Source organism: Bemisia tabaci, chromosome 8, assembly GCF_918797505.1.
Source record: "Bemisia tabaci chromosome 8, PGI_BMITA_v3".
NCBI lineage: Eukaryota > Metazoa > Arthropoda > Insecta > Hemiptera > Aleyrodidae > Bemisia > Bemisia tabaci.
The window spans coordinates 1,049,259-1,069,202 of NC_092800.1; the positions used below are offsets into that span (position 1 = coordinate 1,049,259).

The 19,944-nt window shown below is 42.6% G+C and overlaps 1 protein-coding gene across 4 annotated transcripts in view; it reads left to right on the forward strand.

Moving 5' to 3' along the window:
• rau (RA domain-containing protein rau) overlaps window positions 1–19,944 on the forward strand; it is a 204,691-nt gene that overhangs the window by 154,410 nt on the left and 30,337 nt on the right. Inside the window, exon 1 of one of the 4 annotated variants that reach the window (XM_072303819.1) lies at window positions 4,560–4,777. The exons of the other annotated variants lie outside the window; for them this stretch is intronic. Coding sequence (XP_072159920.1) covers window positions 4,766–4,777 — 12 coding nt within the window. The 5' untranslated portion in view covers window positions 4,560–4,765. Of the gene's footprint in view, window positions 1–4,559; window positions 4,778–19,944 lie in introns of those variants that run through there. 4 annotated transcript variants of the gene reach the window in all.

The following is a 19,944-nucleotide window of genomic DNA, read 5'->3' on the forward strand; positions in this document are numbered from 1 at the left end:
GTACCAGAGAAGAAACCCTCATAGGTCCCGTTAATGTTTACTTAAACGAGCGACTCGTTGAATTCAGCCATCAACGTGGCATAATAATTTCCTTTTATCCTATTTTTTTTTTTTGGTAGTACAGGATGGGTTTGCTCTATTATTGGACTCGGATTTTTTTTTCGATGTTCCGACTTGATTTGTTAACCTTTTAAAAAGTTGCAACTGTCAAGCCTTCGAGGAAAACCATGCATGGTTAACCAGCTGTAACCATGGGACAATTCTGCCGTGCTAAGGAAAACACGCCCCATGAAAATTCGAGTTTTGCCAATTTTCCCGGATAAAACATGCATTTTTGAGAAGAGTTATGCATATTTTTCGATGTTTGATCAAATTTTGAACAAAATATCCGAAAAATTTGAAAAAAAAGAGAAAAGAATATTTGTAGTTTTTCCAGTATAAATTTGGTTTTTAGTAAAGGAAATCTGGGAACGTCTAAAAGCCCATACGGCGTTCTTCCCTAGCACGGCAGAATTATCGATCAGCTCAATCAGAGTGGTCATAGCGTGAAATATCGTTTATTTGGTCGGGTCAAATGTCAAAAGTCAATTGGCTGAAGGTGTGTGACCGATCGAAATTGAGCCTATCACTTTTGATGTGTCCGATCGACTGTAATCGAGTCTTTTCTCTTTATAACCGCGGTATAGCTTTTTCGACCCATGCACCAGGTCGCCCAACAACAGTAGCAGTGAACGAGCCTGGATGTCAAGGCCGGCGGCAATTGCTGATCGTTTAAATTGATCGGTTCTGGCGCGAGATCGCGACCGCTCACCGAATCGGCAATCAGTCGGCCAATTAGACTCGTCCATGCCAGTCATGCAGTCACCGAGTTCACACTATTCTCAGCCTGGAATGCTTTCAATCCAATTTTTATGGGGAAAGTTGCTATTGCGTCGACCCGAGGAAAATGCCAAGCGCCTTCAGTTTCGTGTATATGCAACCGGAGACATCCCCAGAGCGACAATAGTTGCATCTTAACGTTGCTCGCAAGTCAGAGGAACAATTGTCGTGTCTCTCTCAAGCGCATTCACTTTGATGTATATGCAACCGAGACATCTATAGAGCAGAAATAGTTGCATCAATGCAACCATCTTACTATCATAAATGGTTCCTCAAATTGTTACTGGACACTTTTTACCCTGTAGCCTTGAGCTGCTACAGGGAAAAATTAAAAACGTTTTTGGTGCACACACTGCACACTTACACTTTGACTTAATTTCCAATTACGAAAATTTCAGTAAAAAAGAGAAATGTGTAAGCTATGATTCAAGAAGTTGTTTCCTTTGTTTGCCACTTAAATTCTACGTGTAGTACGAACATTAAGAGGATGAAAAAAAAAAAATTGTCTCGCAATGGTACATACTGGTTGCAAACACAATTTTTTATAAAAAGATCGGAGATATTTCTGCCGAGCAAAATTTGATGCACGACTATTCATGTTGTTTGACTTACCCTTAAAATAAAAACCTGACGAGTAGGAGGGAGGGTCGAGCCCATGTCATCGGCCGCTTTTAGTTGATCGATTGATTTCATAACAATTCGTGCTATTATTGTCTCCGCGAAGCTATTTCGAGCCAATTACTCGCCCGATAAAAATAATGCCTGCGTCGTTGTACCACATCCGCTTAGAAATAAAAGTCCCAATCAATAATTTAGCAGAGCCGCAATATTGATGGACGCTTATGTGATACGGGGCCCGTGCCAAAATGTAGATAGAGTTTTTTTTTACTCGACTCCGTCTATTGCGGTGGAAGAAATGAACTTTGGAGAGGATGTGGCTGTTTGCAAAACTCGTTTGCCCTCATTTTGTTTCGGAGAACAGATTCAGGACTAAATATTTTCATTCATCCATTCTCAAAATTTCTGCACTGTCGGATGTGAGAAGCACAGTGGCGTGCGGTCCGGATAAGCAAGGCAAGCACTGCTTGCCCAAAGATTTCTAAAGTAAGAAGAAAATTACACCTATTAAATGTTTTACATTTTAGCAAATATAATTTATTAAATGCGTTCAGTAAGTAAATTGCATTAAAAACAGAAAGAGAGGGAGACAGAAATACGTACAGAGCCACCAAAGTAGGAAAGCAGAAGAGCGGATGGAGGTGGCGCAGCGCGCTGCGCGGCCTGAACACGGGCTAACTCATGCGCTGGAGAATCGCTTGCGATCAGCTGAGCGGAGCGCCACTGCTCGGCGGCGGAATCAAGGCAGGCGGGGAGCGCGGTACGTTCCGAGTCCGAGCCCTTCGCTGCGCGATCGCAGCTCGCTTCTCTTGGCCACCTCTTGGCCCGTCACCGCAACGCGCTGCTTCTGCCTCCGATGCGCTATCTTGTTCCCTCTTTTCGTCGCGGTTGTAAGTGCTCCTCCGGAGCAAATGCCTTTATATTCTATAAAATTTCGCTCACTTTTGGATGGTTTTAAATGCAGAAAGCCTCTTTTTTTGGGAAATTTAAGTAACTCAAAAAATTCTAAATGCTGTAGAATAAAGACTATAATACCTCAAATAAGGGGCAAAATTAGGAGTTATGAGTAAGGAGCCGTCCTCCAATGCTCAATAACATTCGAAACAAGTTGAGTAAACGAAATCATAAAATAAGAGAGAAAAAAATAAAAATACAGTTTTTCAAGACGTTACGTTCCATCAGATTTCATCCGAAAAATAGAGCAAATAGAGTAAAATTTTAAGAATTTTCTAGGGAGGCTAGGGGGAGGGGGAAGGGAAAGAGGCTACGTTAACCCCCCCCCCCCCCCCCGGATGGCGAACGCTAGAGCTTGCCCTGTCACTGAACCCACCGCACGCCACTGGAGAAGCATAATACAACGGAGGGTGAAGAAAATGGTCCAACATGTGGCGCATTCTCATCGTAAATTTCTGCTACAACAAAAAAAAGGTTTTTTTTTTTTCAGGCAAGCAGGTTTTTCAAAGTTTGGTAAAAATAATTTGCTATTTGAGTTTTTTTTCCAAAAAACGTGGTGCAGTACCTCCTCTCCAAATACGATTTAGGTGCTTGGCTTATTGTCAGTCAATTTGCGTGTCAATACAAGAAGTAAAATTACCGCTTATCCGAATAATTTTGAGCCGCACTTTACGCATTTTTTATCGTGTTCCAAAAGATCGATCTTTGAACTGTAAACTTAAAACTGGTCGTATAACTCGGTTCAGTTCAAATATTTTGGGATTCTTGGTGTCGAAATTTTGTTAAATAAACAAATAGACCAAATAAACCGATTTTACGTAAGTTATTATGTACGATACCTTTTTCTGTGGAGGTTACCAAATTCAAAATGGAAAAAAAAATGACCGGGAACTATATATCCCAGGTGAAATTTTCTGAATTTTGCTACACCAGTTCCGGGTGCAATCACATCCAGACGAAAAAGAAATCTCGATGAGATCATCGATTCATTCTCAGCCTCTGAGTCCGAGGCTCCATTAACAGATTGTCAATGATGTCATCACATCGGTTCGTCCTGCGTGTGATGGACTTCATTAACGGCTTAAACGTACGATACTCCGGGAGCTTAGTTGTCAAACCTGGAAAAAATGATAATTTCACCTGTTTAAAGATAGCCAAACGCTACATTTACCGCACGATCTTTCGACATTGCCCGAAAAGTTTCCCAGTTGATGAGTCGTTTGCTCCCAACGCCCAGTCACAAACTTTTCGGATTTAATGGCTGATGAGAACTAATTGATACGGATAAGTGACTAAAACGATACGGGGTGAAATTAGGACCAACAGATTGTAAAGCAATTCCAATGTTTTAATTGAGAAAATAAAATGGATTTTTATTGGTTTCAAGGCAACTTTTCTGGTGCACCTAGTAGGTAAATGACATGAAAATGAGTGGGTGGAATTTAAGATTGTTTAATGGCCACTGGCCACTGACAAAATACTTTCTACCCCCCCCCCCCCCCTCCCCACCAGTTGAGTTTATTCAAAAGACGAATCGTTGAAATTTCAAGTTTTGGGAGTGTTGGGGTTGGGGTCGTTCTAAGTTAAACCTCTATTTGAGAAAGTTCTATTCAACAACAATCTGAATTACTGTGAGGTAATGTGAAGATTGTGAGCTCTACACCACCGTGCGAGGAAAAACGCCGTATGAGCCATCAGGCGTTGCCAAATTTTCTTCGATAAATCACGAATTCTCAGGTTTGCGAACATTTCTTATACGATTTTTCAGATGATTTCGTCCTAAATTTTATCCACAAAGTCTGAAAATTTCAAGGAAAAATATTCATAGCTTTCTTCTAAAATAATGATTTTCTAAGAGAAAATATGGCAACATCCGAGGCTCATACGGCGTTTTTACGGAGCATAGCAGCACATCCTTCCGGTCTGGATACATCGTGGTTTCCCGGTGATTCAGAGAGCGGAGCCTGCTTAGAGGATGAGTCAATGTAAGCTCAGCCTAGATTTTGGTATAGCTGAAGTTTTGCATGCAGAATAGTTTCAGATAAATATTGGATTTCCTGCTCAAGCACGAGGCCATGAGCCAATTGGATGGGAGTTGATTACAGGCTTCAGTTCAAGAGCACACTTACATACGGACAGTGCAATCGTTTTAAAATTTAGTGACTGCGTGATCGAAGTAAATATACTTAAAATAATAATATTATTTCAGTGTACAAGTGAGGAAACTAAGTACTGTGGGATCAAGTAACTTTTCTTCATATTCGGATTTCGGATTGTGCCCGCAAAAACTTTAATTTTGCTGTGTTTAAAAGTAATGGAATTGCAGGTATGTTTTGTGTGCAAACTAGCAGCTCATGCTGTTATATGTATTTTTACGTATGCGAAATTATATTTAAAATTCTGCTTCTCTAATGTTTACTTTGAACAAAAAGCAGGAATCAAATAAATATCACCGTAAAATTGCAAGTCTCTACGAATAGTTTAATTTTCAAAAGAAAAAAGAAAAAAAAACAAAACTAAAAATTGATTCGAGTGTACGCTCTCTGTGACTGCTCGTGATTGTTTGAAGTTAATTCAATCACGAGAGAAATTTTAAGGTTCTAATATATCTCGCAAAAGTTTCAAATATTTGTGCATTGAGTTGGGACGCTAACAGAAACAAAGTTACTCAGGCACTTAAAGGTGTAAACACTCTATAACAGTCACTTCTCATCTTGTGATCGCTACCCACACGTATACATGATGTATCCTTAAGTGTCAAATCAAACACGGGCAACAACACTTCAAGTGTCCGCAAGTTCTCGCTGTACATAATCCCTCTTACTTAGTTTTGATCACACACCCTGTAGAAAAAGCACTTACAAAATGCCCTCTGCACCTCAATTTTAAAACACACGCGCATTTATGTTGAATTTATAGACACGTTTAAGTCCATTAGAGTCAATCTTCTTCTTTACACTTTGTAACATGCAAAAAAAGAATATTAAGTTATCAATTCCTGCAACTATGTGTTTACGGTTCAGCAGTGATAGTCTCTTGAGATTTAACTTTAATATCAGCTACAATATGTTTGTAAAATATCGTGTACGGCGCGTGGACCATGGTATATATTTATTTATTTATTATTTTTTTTTTCAATTATTGTCTGTCACAACCTCGGTATTCAAGTGTTTTTACTTCACTTTGGGAGCAATGATGAGTGTTTTTGCCCATTTTGGCAGCAAGGCACGTAAAATTGCTCCAGAATTTGTTCATCGCCTCTTTTCCCTCTCTTTTCCAACCGCAATCCGCAGAGAGTCAAGGGTAATAATCGAGACCAAATATACCTGTGCACTATGAACACCTATAAACATGTCCTGCGGTTTTATTTAAAGCCGCTTCGTGGAAGTTTTAGCGAAACAGCTCGTAAATGCGCACGGAGTGGAGAGCACAGCAGTCACACATTTCTATAAAAAAGGGATAAGAGAGTGGTTGAAGATGGGCATATGGATTCTGTCGTGCTTTAGTATTTGCATCTTTTGAAATCCATATTGACGCCGTGTTTCTTCTATCGCGCTTTCAGGCACTTACGGTGTTAAAAAACTTATCATCTGACATCATTACACCTCATCGCTCCTTTGGCGTAAGAGTCGATCTCAATTTCCACATGAGCCTTGTTTTACATATAAATCCATGCCTTCTGGGACTCAAGCGAAAATCGAGATACGCCCACAAGTCAGAGGTGCGACAACCTGTCAACACCCAAAACATTGAGTACTGTACTTTGAACACCATAAATGTAATATTTCAAAATATTCCCCTCACATTGACAAGTGTTCCTTTTTGTTTTGTCTACCAGGGCTACCAGCCAGGGTTTCAATTCAATTTTTTATCAGTATTTACCTGTGCATTTTTTGGTCCAAAATTTAACCGATTTTTACTCGAGATCTGAAGAGAAATCAAAGAAATTCTCAATTAGGAATGTCCAAGATTCTCCCAATAAAAATGCAATTTGCTATGGGAAATTTTAAAAGATTGAAATGTAATTACAATCTTTTGCAAAGAAGACGACGAATTTCCTTCCGGAAACATTGAACTTCATCCGACACACCGTTCTGCAGTTTTAGCTGAATTTTCAGTTTCTTTCTGAAATGTCGCAACCTGGTGATGTGAAAGCTAGCGAAAATTGAGCGGTAGAAAAAGCTCTCGCGACTGAAACCAACGCAGCTCGTCTTTAATTTCCTGTAGTCGCAGCCAGGTGGCGTATCTCGTTGGTAGGGGGGTTGAGGGGGCTAGACTCATGGGTGTAGGATGCAGGTACTCGTCTCACCCACTATCAGCGAAAATGCCCCGAGTGTGATAAAAACGACGCGAATTCTCACGGTCTGTGGGGTGTCGTGGGGGGGGGGGGGGGGGGGGGGGGGTCGGGTGGTTTTGCAAGACCAATTCGAACGTGCAACCCACACGAACCACAGACCCAATAGACCACTACGTCACTCATGAGTAGTTGCGCCCACCTCAGGTTGGTGTGAATTTGCTCAGTGGCGTGGCGTGCTTTACGATATATCGATTGATCTGTCATTTAAACCTATGAAAAAACATCGATAAACAGGGTGTTCGCGACGAACACCTCAATAATCGATTCTCTACTATAGCTTCAAATGGGGAAAGGTCGATAATCCACGCTTCGCTAGGACGAAGCGCAAGGAGCTAGATTGTTTATGATCTTGAAAAACTGGTCGAGATTCTCGTATCGAGGGACCAAAACCTTCGCAGAACTCGGTTGATCATGAAGAGGGTTCACAAATAAATTTTACTGTGCCGAATTTAAGCTGCTGTAACAATCCAAATGAAAGCAAGACAGTGTACAAGTTATATTTTCACTTTCTCCCTGCTGGAAAATCACCTCAAGAGCATAAAATAATCCATGTGTTTTTTTTTTTTTTTCAGAGTAAAGGAGGGTATAGTAAAATTAGCCGCGGGACATAAATTAACACAGTGTGTTATGTCCCGCGGCCGCGGCTGGTTATAGTATACCCTCCTTTACTCTGAAAAACGGGCAGTAGGAGTGTTTTAAAATTGCTAATGTAGCCGACCAATTGTAATTATTGTTACCACCACTATATTTCTGATGATATAGTAAATTTTAAACCGAACTAATGCATTTCTTCATCTTTTTTTTCCAGGTGAGTGCTCAAACCTCCCTAGTTAGCGTCTCCAGTGAGTCAATGCTGTCGTGAGTCCATCATATTTTCAATTTTTATTCTGGTATAATCGAATTTTTCGCTCCTTGAGCTTAGTTTTCGAGAAATTCGCGTTTGAAAGATAGAACAGCTCAATTTATTTTGCTTTGAAAGACCTGGGATCTCCTGAAGTCCTTAATTAACTTTAATGACAATTTAATTTTTTACATGAAGATGGTTTGCAGATTTTTGTGCAAATCTCAGTCCATTTTCTGCACAGTACATAGCAAATCCCTCAAAATCGTCATAGGTATCCGCTGAAACGTTCTTTTGTAAAAAGTTGAATTGCCCAATTCCAAATCAGGTGACGTGGCTCAGTTCATTTCTGCTAGACGAGGCCTCTTTTTTTTTTTTTTTTTTTTTTTTTTTGAATTCCAAACAAAAACAAAGCCGGCTGCTCCGTTTCCATCCCTCCTGATTCGCGCAGAGCGTCGAGAGGAACTTGATTGCGGCCCGTCTAAAATTTCGCGCGAGCCGTTCGGTCCGTCCGCTGACAAGACGAGTTGCCGCATTCCGCGCCGTCACCCCCCTCCCCCCTCCCCCCTTACCAGTCCCGGGGGAACTCCCGCCCCCGTGTCCCCGGCGGCGGGTGCGCTATCCTGGATGGGGGACCGCGGGCGTACCACCTGTATGTCCCGTTGCGGCGTTGCCAGAGCGAAAACGCTTGAATTCCGGGTGGGAACGGGTGGAAAGTCTTCAGTTGCGGATGCCAGTTGGCAGCACCGCTTGCACCTGACATCGGGCAGCGAACGGCGGATGTTGGCCGTCCTTGGAACGATTAGCCGATCACTCGTCGGCCAGCCCCCGTTGCCGCCTCAAGCTGATTTTTTCCGAAATTTTGATTTTGCGGGGTCAGGGTGTCATGTCGCGAATAAACGCAATATAGGGCACCAGTCTAGGTATGGATGGAACTAAGAAACACAATAATACGGCAAATCAAGGCCATATACCAAAGAAACCTAAAGCCTGGGACGTTTCGGGGTGGTTTCAACCCCCTTCTCGACCAGGAAAGAAAAATATGTACAAAAGTATATAAATCAAAATACCTACACCGCCATTTCGTTAGGTTTTATGTTCTACTTTTTTCCTTTTTTCTTGGTGTCCTCTTTTTTTTCTTTGACAAAATGGGGATTTAGGTATTTTGATTTTTATAATTTTTTTATATTTTTTATATATTTTTGTTTCCTTCTCGAAAAGGGGGTTGAAACCAACCCGAACCGTCCCAGGCTTTAGGTTCTGTTATTTTTTAGCCTTGGTTATCCGTTTTCTTGTGTTTTTTAGATAAATTATTCTTGCAATTTTCATGTATATTTTGAATGAATGCGCACTACACTAATGAAGCAGAGGAAATTATTTAACATCGACAACGAGATACGTGGTTTGGTAGTTTCACCGTCGAAATGTAGTGTTCAGAACGCCTCTTGAAGTCGGCAATTCTACAGTTCAGGACTACGTAAAGCGCAACTGCAAGGTTCAAATCAGACGCAAAAGTAGTTCCGAACCTCGAAATAGTCGAAATTAAATTCGCTTTTTAAGCGACGTTTATGTCGGCAACACTGCCCGGATTCCTGAAGGAATCACCTCAGCTTTCCGGTGAGAGCTCCCCGGATCAGATTAGCCAATTTGTATACATAAACATGTTAAATTGCATGTTTCCACGCGCGCGTACTTCGCACCTTCCCGACAGGTTCCCTCTTCTTTTCGGGATTTAATTTGCATCGTGTTACCTGCTCCAGAGCCGGGGATAATCAGGGGTTTCAGCTTTTGAAGCCTGGAGTAGGCATTTTGCGAACAGGAGTCGTGCGCATTCGGAATAGTTTCACTCCCTTTTCGCGCCGTATAGACATCTCCGATTTTTTCATGCAAATTCAACCAAACAGCGGTCGAGAGAGTTCACGTATTATCAGATATCATCATTGTCCAGATTTCACTATCGGAAATAAACTCATTGGCACATACCAATGAAAACAATTAAATCGCAACTGCGAATGTACCCAGTGGACTGATCATTGAAATTGGTAGACACAGTGACAGGCAAAGAAGGCACAGGTAGTATGGAGCAATCCTGTTGGTTGAAATGGGTGGTTCCTATAGATTAAGGGAGAAAATGGACTAAAGGACTAAGGAAAGAATTTTGTTTTAGACCTACCCTCCAATTTTTTATCATAAAATTTTGCCTACAGTTTACTAGAAAATACTCAACTCCCTGGTAAAAATTGGCAGTAGAATCTGTGTTCCAAAATACCATAGACCTACAGCCGGCTGTAAGATTTCCAATAGCTTCTATAACCGGCAACACAATTTCTTATAGCCTTTTATAGCCGATGGCGATTAAGCAACAGCATGGCGATGGAGTGTATGCTAAACGTTACTAATTACGGATGCTAGGACTTAGTGAGTTTTTGGACTACCGCTCTCTTTTTGGGCCGTTGTATCTTGATTTATTTTGCGAGGAAAGCTCCGTACTTTTGAAGGATGCCTGCCATTCCTAAAATGTTGGAGCGCCTGCAATTTTGTATGATACTGTGCAATACCTCTGGTGTGGAATAGTTGCTTCAAGCGCCGTGGTACGCTGCGGCGCGGCGCGGCGGGCGGGCAGCCAGCGCAAAACGCGCATTGGCGCCTTCAAACCTAACAGGGATACTTCACGCGTTGCGCAATGCGTGGAGTATCCCTGTTAGGTTTGTAGGCGCCAGTGCGTCGCCGCTCCGCTTTGTGTTAAGCTTTAATATTTAATCTGGCGGAGTCAGCGTTTTTCAACTCATGACTTTAAAATGTTTGCACACTCTGTATGGATTATTCTCATTTTAATTGATGAAAAAAAGTATGTAGTAAAGGAAAATACAATGTGCGCTTTGTAAATATTAAGGTGATTCCGTACAAACTTAAGGATTTACAAAGCACACGAATTTCTACACACTTTCTTATAGCCTTTTATAGCCGATGGCGAAAAAGCAAAAGCCAGGCGATAAAGTGTAAAGCTCGGCGATAGGCACTATAGCCCGGCCACGGCTGTATAATTTTTTATCGCTTCGTGTAGCCCGGCCGTATAATTTTTTCCACTTTCTACAGCCAGCTATATGATTTTCTATCGCCTTCTTCAGTCGGCTATAAGAACTATTATGGTATTTTGAAACGCAGCTCCTATCGCCAATTTTTACCAGGGCTGTCAGAAAGCTCGCCTAGTTGAAACGTTGATTTAATGTTGAGGATAATAAATAATGTAGCAAAGAACTGCATCCGAAAAAATTGTCAGCAAATAGCACTCGTTCCAGTATCGTAACGTAAGGTAATTTGGAGTTCGAATCAAAGTCATTCTGGAAGATGCATTCGAACCACACCCTACAGCGTATTCCAGGAATATTTCATAACTTCCGATCCAAGCGAGTAAATTGCTGTTTGGGTATTAAGGTAATGTTTCCGCTAACCTTCAATCGGACGTATTTATGCTAAAAGGAACTACGCGCATAGGATTTGCATATAAGATAGTTGCTTTTAGCACAAATGTGTCCGGTTGCAGATCCCGGTCGCAATAAAACTGTCGACGCTTGAGCGGGAGCCCATTTAACTCGCTGCTCCCGTGAAATAAGGGCGTATCTCTTTTTTGACGCGAGCCCCATAAAGCATAGAGTTAAGCGGAGAACAAAGCTCATGAGGTAAATGAGATACGCTGTTATGTCACAAGGGCGACGAATCCTGGCGGACGGTTTCTTTATCAAATCGATACACCTACGTGCAGAAAACGTTGATTAGCTCTTGCACAAAGGACACGGACCACCGGTCCCTTGGTTTTTTAAAGCCTTTGGGTATGCGTCACCCTGGTGACAAAAAGGCGTGACTGTTTTTTAAGATGAGTCCTGCTGTTCGTATTGTACTATGTTCTTCGTGGCTCCCGTGAAAATTAAGTAAGATCTGTATCGGTCAGCAGTGCGAAGATATTGCTTGATGGACGGACTGAGCTGCTGACCTCTTAATGTACGTCGTTTAGCGGGTCAGCAACGCGCAGTTTCGAGCGTGATTTCGAAATTCGATGGTCTCGGATTTTTGCGATCTCGGATGGGTATCCTGTCTCACCTTTCATCTCAATCTCTTAATTTTGAAACAAACTTGATTGAGTAATTTTGTCCGCAATCTGACCGCGTACTTTTAGTGTGCATTACAGCCTCAACTGTGTAAATTAGAAGTATTAAAATGTTCCAACTTTTTTCTTTTTTGAACAAGGCCAAGAAATTCAAGAATTTCAATTAGGGTCAAAGTCAAAAATTTTAAGGTCTAAGGAGTACCCGTGCAAGATTGAAGCAGCTCAAGCAAATTTATTAATTTGAATACTAAGCTGAGGTCATGCCGAGAAATCTATAAGGTTTAAGATCTTGAGATCACACTATTCATCAGTAAGCCCACCTTAGTATTCCAATAGTATTCCAGCTCAATATTCCAATGCTTCTGCCTGAGCTGCCTCAATCTTGTACTGATACCTCTTAGACCTCCAAATTTTAGACTCTAATTGAAATTTTTGAACTTTTTGGCCTTCTTTTCCCCGAAAAATAGCGTGGATCCAGCGAGTTGATAGTTAAATCGTTATCGAATGACCTCGATCGATAAATCCCTTTCTTAGCAATGCTAATCGACCTGCATCACCATGTTACCATCATTTCAAATACTTTGTCTGTAGAATAAATGGAGGAGGGGGGGGGAGGGGACGGCGACGACGACTTGAATTTGCCGTCCAGCAGATTTCCTTTCGCATCAAAGTCACTTGCATGAAGTCACTCGATAAATGAACAACTTTCACATGGACGTACAAAAATCCCATAAATGAGTGAATTTCACTATGGCTTCCAAACAATTACATCCAACCTTGTGATACTGTCCGAACATTTGGCCCAACCCTCGAAAAAGCTTAAAATTGATCTAAAGCTGCAATAATTTAAGTACGGAAAACTTTCGGGCTATGAACAGAGACAAGAGACCCTCCACTAGTATCTTGGCCATTGTGGAAGCTTTTACTTTCGGGGCTTCAGCATTCTACTGTTGACTTACCTACATGGTTGATGTTTAACAACGTGTTGGCAGTTTCGTTTTGCAAACAAGTCGAAAATGGCCGAAGTTTGCGAAACTTGTTTGGCTCATGACGTCACCCGAAGCGCATCATTGACCATGTAGGTAGGTCAACAGCCGAAATTGAGGTGATGACTGTTGCTCCCTAATAATTGTCCATAAGGAACTGTTGAATCCCCGAAAGTAAAATCTTCCACCTGTCACTAGGAGGCCAGTGGAGGGTCTCTTGTCTCTGGCTATGAAGCAGCGCCTCGTCGCATCATAGTCGCCACATGAATCTGTTGGCAGGAGCTCGGTAAATCCGGAGGCGACAGTGGAGCATGCGGGCGGAAGCCGGTGATTGTGCAGCGATTTAGGTAGTGAAGAGGACTTCCTGCGCCGGGCGACGCTTCCACATCCCTGTCGATGCCGGGTCTGCCGACTGAACACAGGGTGCCGCACTCCCGGTGCCGCGGCTAAAGTTACCGAGTGCGGTACTGCGGTCGTATCGTTTACGCGCTTGACCGCAGCCATTACCGCCCGATTACGGCCCCGGATCTGAGAGCAGCACCCGCATCGCGAAGGAGGGCCGTCGGGATAAGTTGCGCATAGGGAGCTACGTGGATGACCGGGGAGCTACCGGCGGATGTGCACGGATGGAATTAGTTGAACTCGTGTGTATGCACAGCTAGAACAAGTAACCAAAATCTTGTGTTGGGTTCTGTATCTTCGAAGGTTAGTTGGACGTATTTCTGCCGAACGAAACTATGTGCATTATCACGTGAGCCCTGTTAGACATATATTATTATGGGTCTCAGGGCAGGGTTCATGTCTTAATGCACACAGTTCCGTTTGGTAAAAATACGTTCAATTAATGGTTAAAAAAGTGTCATCAACATTTTCTAACATATATGAGGGGCTTGGTGGACAAGGTGCATACGTGCGTAGGACAAATTGAGATTTTAATAATTTCAAGAAATACTATTCTCAATGCATATTCTGTGAAAAATTCGCTTCCAAAGTCCAATTTTCAAACATCATAAAGTCAGATTTAACTTTCTTTCTGCCACAAAGATCCATGTAATTTCGAAACTTCAAACACGTATTTCTCGAAATAGCAAAAACTGAATACATGCGCCTCGTCCTCCAAGCCCCTCCTATTAACTTCAGCTTTTACTTTTACGCTGCCTCATAAACTTGTCCAATTCTTATCAGTGGTATGGCGTGCTTTGCGATTCATCGATTGAACTGCCATTCAAACCTATGGCAAAGGATCAATAATGAACAGGGTGCTTGCAACGAACTAACGAACACTTTTGACTATCGATTATTTACCATAGCTTCAAATGGGGAAATATCAATAACCGATCATTCACGCCTCGCGACTGCCTCTTAAATTGCTGTCGGAGGGCACAGGTCAAAAGTGCATGGATACAAACCTGCGATACCTGCAAGTTATCCAACTGAGTGGTCACATTTAAAATCCACAGCGGTATCCAAAAAAGAAAAGAAAAGAAAAAATCACGATAAATCGATGGATCGATTGATCGAAGTGACCCGGCTAATTCGTAAGCCGTGATCTTTGTCACCTTGGCCGGTCCGCAAATAACAGGCCGACAATCGCACCTCCTGGACGCTGAAGATGAAGCGGAGGCGTTGTAACTTTGAAGTGGATATCCGGAGGAGGGCGGGGGGAAGGGTGCAGGGGGAGGGGCGGGGAGTTAATCGGGCGTTTCGAAAAATTACAATCCCTGGGCGGAAGAAGGAGGACCCGGCGCCTTAGGACCGGGCCGAGGTTAATTTAGGGAGTAAACGGGCGGGGAGCGCAGCAGGTTAATCGAATCGAATTCCTGCGGTTTCTGGCACGAAGCAACTTTCAGACAGTGGCGTGGCGTGCTTTGCGATCTATCGATTGATCTGTCTTTTAAACCTATAGAAAAGGATCGATGAACAGGGTGTTCGCAACCAACAACTTGATAATCGATTCTTTATCATTGCTTCAAATGGAGAAATATCGATAATCGATTATTCACGACTCAACTTTCGGACCCGGTCGCTTTGTTTATCCGCTCGAGGAGCCGTGTTTGTCTTTTTCGTTATTATTGTTTTCAATTCGTAACTTTCTTCAGGTGGAAACAGGGTTGCTGATACTACCGTTCTAAGGAAAAACGCCGTATGAACTTTTGCTAGTCGCCAAATTCCCGTTGAGTGAATACGAATTTTCAGGAAAACTTGTGAATATTTTCTGTTGAATTTTTCAGGGAATTTTCCTCGTAATTAAATCTAAATTATTTAAAATTGTCAAGAAAAAATATTCATAGCTGTCCTCAGAAAGAAACATTTCATCGGAGGAAATTTGGCAACTCTCGAACTTTCACACGGCGTTTTTACTTAGCACGGCAGAACAAGTCATTCTTTCCGGGGCGTGTGTATTTTGGTCGGGAACGTGCCAAATCCAGAAAAAAAATTTCCCTGTTTCGAAAGGGAAAATACGAAAAAAACCGAGTGACAGGAGGAAAAGCTAATGTAGGGTGAAGCCGGGATTTTATTTAGATCTTAAATGTTTTGGATTGAAAACGTGCCAACTCTGGAGAGCGGGCGTGTTTGTTGATGGAAAGAAAAAACAAAACTATAGGAACTTATGAAAAAATACGTTTATTGAAATGATGAGTCTCAAATCAAGACGAGAAAATGTTTAAGTTTGAATGCGGTTTATTTCCGTTCATTCGATGACGGAAAAGTTATCTTTATATTCCCTTGAGTTTATTGATTCTCGATTGGAAGACCGAATGTCTTCTTGAAAATGTAAAAAAGACAACTTTCCTTACAATTTGTCACGCTGTTAAATAATCACCAGTTAATGTCCTAAAGAAGTCGGGATTCTTAACATCTTGTCCAAACAGGCACCACATACTACCGTCATGCGTTGCAGGCAAGAACGCCGTAACTTCATCTAGATTTTGCATTTATCATCCACACATACTGCTTTCTTACACGAAAACATCATCACTTACATGATTCATTTTTTCAACTAAAAGTTCCAATGACATGCTAGAGGCACACTCTTAAAAATATTCGAATTGCAAGTTGGTTGGTTTTCCCGCAACGGGACGTTCAGTGTTTTAGAAATTGAAAACATTTACGATGGAGTTACGGTGTTTTCGCCGTGGACGGGAGTGTGCGACACGACACCCACGGGATCCGAAAATTACGACAGCACTTGCCGCCACTTGTCGCTTTCGATGAGCCCACGTAATTTTGTTCTTCTTTCGTCCTCGGTCTGGGTCCGGTCGTATGAGGGCTTTTTTTTTTTATCGCGGATCAGGGTGGATCGCAGTGGAACGCGCTGGATCGGAATCCTGAGCTATCCGGACCGATCCAAGTGTTCCAAGTGATAAAAAAATCCAAACTTGGAATTTGGTTCGATTTGTTATTGTTTTGGTTTTTTGGGGACGGCAACTTCCTCGCATTAGGTTAGGATCACAGTGGATCGCGAGCTCGCCCCACCTCGGAAGAGCGATCCAGCGTTCCACTCTGATCCACCTGGAACGCTTGGATCACGCTGAGGAACGGAATAAAAAAATACCGATGTTCCTCGCGATCCACTGCGATCCGCATAAAAAAAAGCCCTGTAGATGAAAATCTCTGGTGGAGAGCTCATTTTTCAAGGCGGCTAATTTAGTTTTTGACTTTTTCGGTGGGGGCCGAGAACAATAAGGAACTCGGTCTAGCGTCCAGCCTTCGCCGTGACCGTGCGTATCGGGCCACGTTCACGTTCACGTTCACGTTCATTGGCGCTCTCGAGTGAAAGTGTAGGGCAATTTGGTGATTTATTTCCATTTATCGCCACTCGCAACTCGCGATCCATCATCCAGAGCGCGCCTCTGTTGCCGGCTCAGAATCCGAGACAAGAGACCCTCCACTAGCCTCCTAGCGACAGGTGGAAGCTTTTAATTTCGGGGTTTCAACAATTCCTTATGGACAATTATTAGGGAGCAACAGTCATCACCCTAGTTTCGGCTGTTCACTTACCTACATGGTCGATGATGAGCTTCGGATGACGTCATGAGCCAAACAACTTTCCCAAACGTCGGCCATTTTCGGCTTGTTTGCAAAACGAAACTGCCAACACGTTGTTGAACATTAACCATGTAGGTAAGTCAACAGTCGAATGCTCAAGTCCCGAAAGTAAAAGCTTCCACTATGGCCAAGATACTAGTGGAGGGTCTCTTGTCTCTGCTCAGAATCGTCAAAAAGTGTTACGCTTCAAAAAAAAGAAAAATATCCCCAAAAGACAATTTGGAAGTTTCAGTTAAACATTTTTGACGTTAGTTAAGAGGCTTGGAGGACAAGGGGCATAAATGCAGTTTTTGTTATTTACAGAAATACGTGTTTGAAGTTTCGAAATTACATGGATCTTTGTGGCGGAAGAACAATCAAACTGACTTTTTGATGCTTAAAATTTGGAATTAAGGAGCGAATTTTTCACATAATATGCATTAAGACTAGCTTTACTTGAAATCGTTAATATCTCAATTTTTTCCCCAAAAACTGCACTAACTCATGCATGTGCCTTGTCCTCCAATCCCCTCAGTTGAGGTATAGGCGGATTGCATTTTTTAAAAATAAACCAAATGCATTCCAATGCCACTAAGATCTAAGAAACTAATCATCTAGACAAGTTTTATTTTGACTCCCAAAAAACTATGAATTCCTCGAAAATTTAATTTTTTGCGGTACTTATTTCTGTCTTTTTATTGCAAGGGATGTAAGTTGCACAATCTCAGCATGATTGAGACACTCTTAGTTCCTTTTTGCAAAATGCAATCCAAGTAAGGTCGTAGGTCAAAGCTACTTTTTGCCTAATGATGCATGGTTCATGACCTACTTGCTGAGCAAAAAATCTAATACAATTCGCCTTATGATGACTGATGAATCTCGGCATGAACACTTTTCCAAATGTCAGCACTGAGACGTACACAAACAAGGCTACGAAATTAGATTTCTTAGCATTCACTTTCCTCGCCTGGAATTTTCTAGTAAGCATTTGTCAGTTTTAGGAGTATTTTTTTTCCGAATTGGCACCAATGTGCGAGAGTGTTCTGGCTTCAATTAAAGCCATGAGACCCCGGCGGAACCGGGCTCATGGAGCGGGTCCGATAATCGATGCATCGATCCAAATGCCGGCGAGAGGCGGCCGCGCCAGAGTTGTGACAGGTCGTTAGTAGCCGATCGCGCCTCCATGCCGCCGAACGGGGGAAACTTCACACCTTCCCGGATTACGTGCCTCTCGCTCGCGATAGCCAAGAGAGCAGTAAGTCAATTTCTGTATGAGCCATGATCAGCACATACTTTTATGTGTTTCGAGGCTCATCTCAGCATCCTCTTACACCTCTCTCCGCTATCACGTGCCCTTCACGCGAGCCACGAGTCAGAATCCGCAGGTCTCGTAGATGCATCCAACAATAAGTATTCAAGCTTTCTTACAAAATAAGGGAAAGCCTTTGCCTTTTCTCTTTGGGTGCCGCAGTTGAAGTTTCTACAAGATATGTTTCCAAAGGTAGACCGGGGAAATAAACAAAGCAGGGAAGCTCGGAAGCCACGGCTGAAGAAAAATCGCCTTCAATTAGGGAGGTATGCAACGCGCGCTCCTAGAAGTTAAAATAGTGGTATGCGCCTAGAAACCTAACAGGGATACTTCACGCATTGCGCACTGCGGGAAGTATCCCTGTTAGGTTTGCAGGCGCATACCACTATTTTAACTTCTAGGAGCGCGCGTTGCATACCTCCTTGATTGAAGGCGATTTTTCTTCGGCCGTGGCTTCCGGGCTTCCCTGCTTTGTTTATATCCCCGGTCTACCTTTGGAAACATATCTAACTCTTGTAGAAACTTCAACTGCGACGCAGTGATTATTGAGGCATATTCCAAGAGCATTTTCTCCTCGTTTTGCTCTGGCTGAGGTTCGCAAGGCCCATTAATAACCGAGATGTATAATTCGAAACGGCGCCGTGAGTGCAAGTGCGATACCGTGCTGACGATTCAATCAGCGGCTGACACGATCAAAACACGCGAACAAACACGGAGCCGGATCGTTGACATGGCGCGCCGGCACGAATGCGCGACACACTTGCCGGATCGAACTGAAAAATGGCAATTTTCGATGGATATGTATGTAAGGAAACACGAATTAATGCGTCAGATCGTGCTGCTCGGCTTGGAAGTGTATCAATGAGAGAGCGCGTGGACGTGTGAATGAGCGAGTGCGATGAATGGCCGGGCCGGCCGGGGCGGATGAATGGACGGAAGAAGGTGCGAAAGGATTAAACTCCTCTCACGACACCCGCAGTGATCCACGGCTCCGGAAGTTCGTCCCGGACCGCGGAAAGATTCCGGGCGAGGTCGCCGCACCGCGGTTTCCGGGGGAAAAAGGGGGGTGTCTTCGTGGTAGAGACATTTTTCGGCTGACTTTAATCGGGAGTTTTCCAAGTATTGACTAATCTGGGGTATTATCTGGGGTAATTTTCCACTAAGGAAGGGGGGTCTGAGTTTGGCTCTCAGTGGTTCTTACGAGAGAGAAGGGGGTTATGCTGAAGCTTACGTAAGGCTTCCAATTTGAAAAATATTGTATCCCTTCACTCAAAATACGAGTGTGGAAAATCGTGAAAATTTATTTTCCTAGAGCGTTTTCATTAACCCATTCAAAAGAACATGGGAGAAAAGAAGGCAATCGTACCGCGGGGGAAAAGAAGAAGTTAAATAATTTGGGGGAAAAAACGCCTGACGTAATTTCGCCGTTCCCCTCACGAAATAACGTAATTGCATTTCAATGTTGCCAAATTTATCCTCGCAAATTGTATTTTTACTCGGAAAATCTTCAGAATTTCTAATCGAAAATTTCACTGATTTTCCTTCTGATCACGGGTGAAAATCGGAAATTTTTGGACCAAAATTGCAGAGGTAAATTTCTGTACAGAAATCGAATTTTTTAGGTAAACTTCGCAACCTTGGAATGAAGTCATATCCCTTACTTCAGAAAATGACGATTAATGGAAGTATCCCTACAAGTTTAGACTCCTTGATTTAGAATTTTGATACTGTATTGATTACCTATGTGAAGGAATGAATTTTTGAAAATTTAGCCACAAAAATTATTTTCTCTCGCACTTAAAATAGACTTGTCAGCGGCGACGGCAGGCTCTCGGCTCCACGTGGTCGGACGGACCCCTCGTTGAA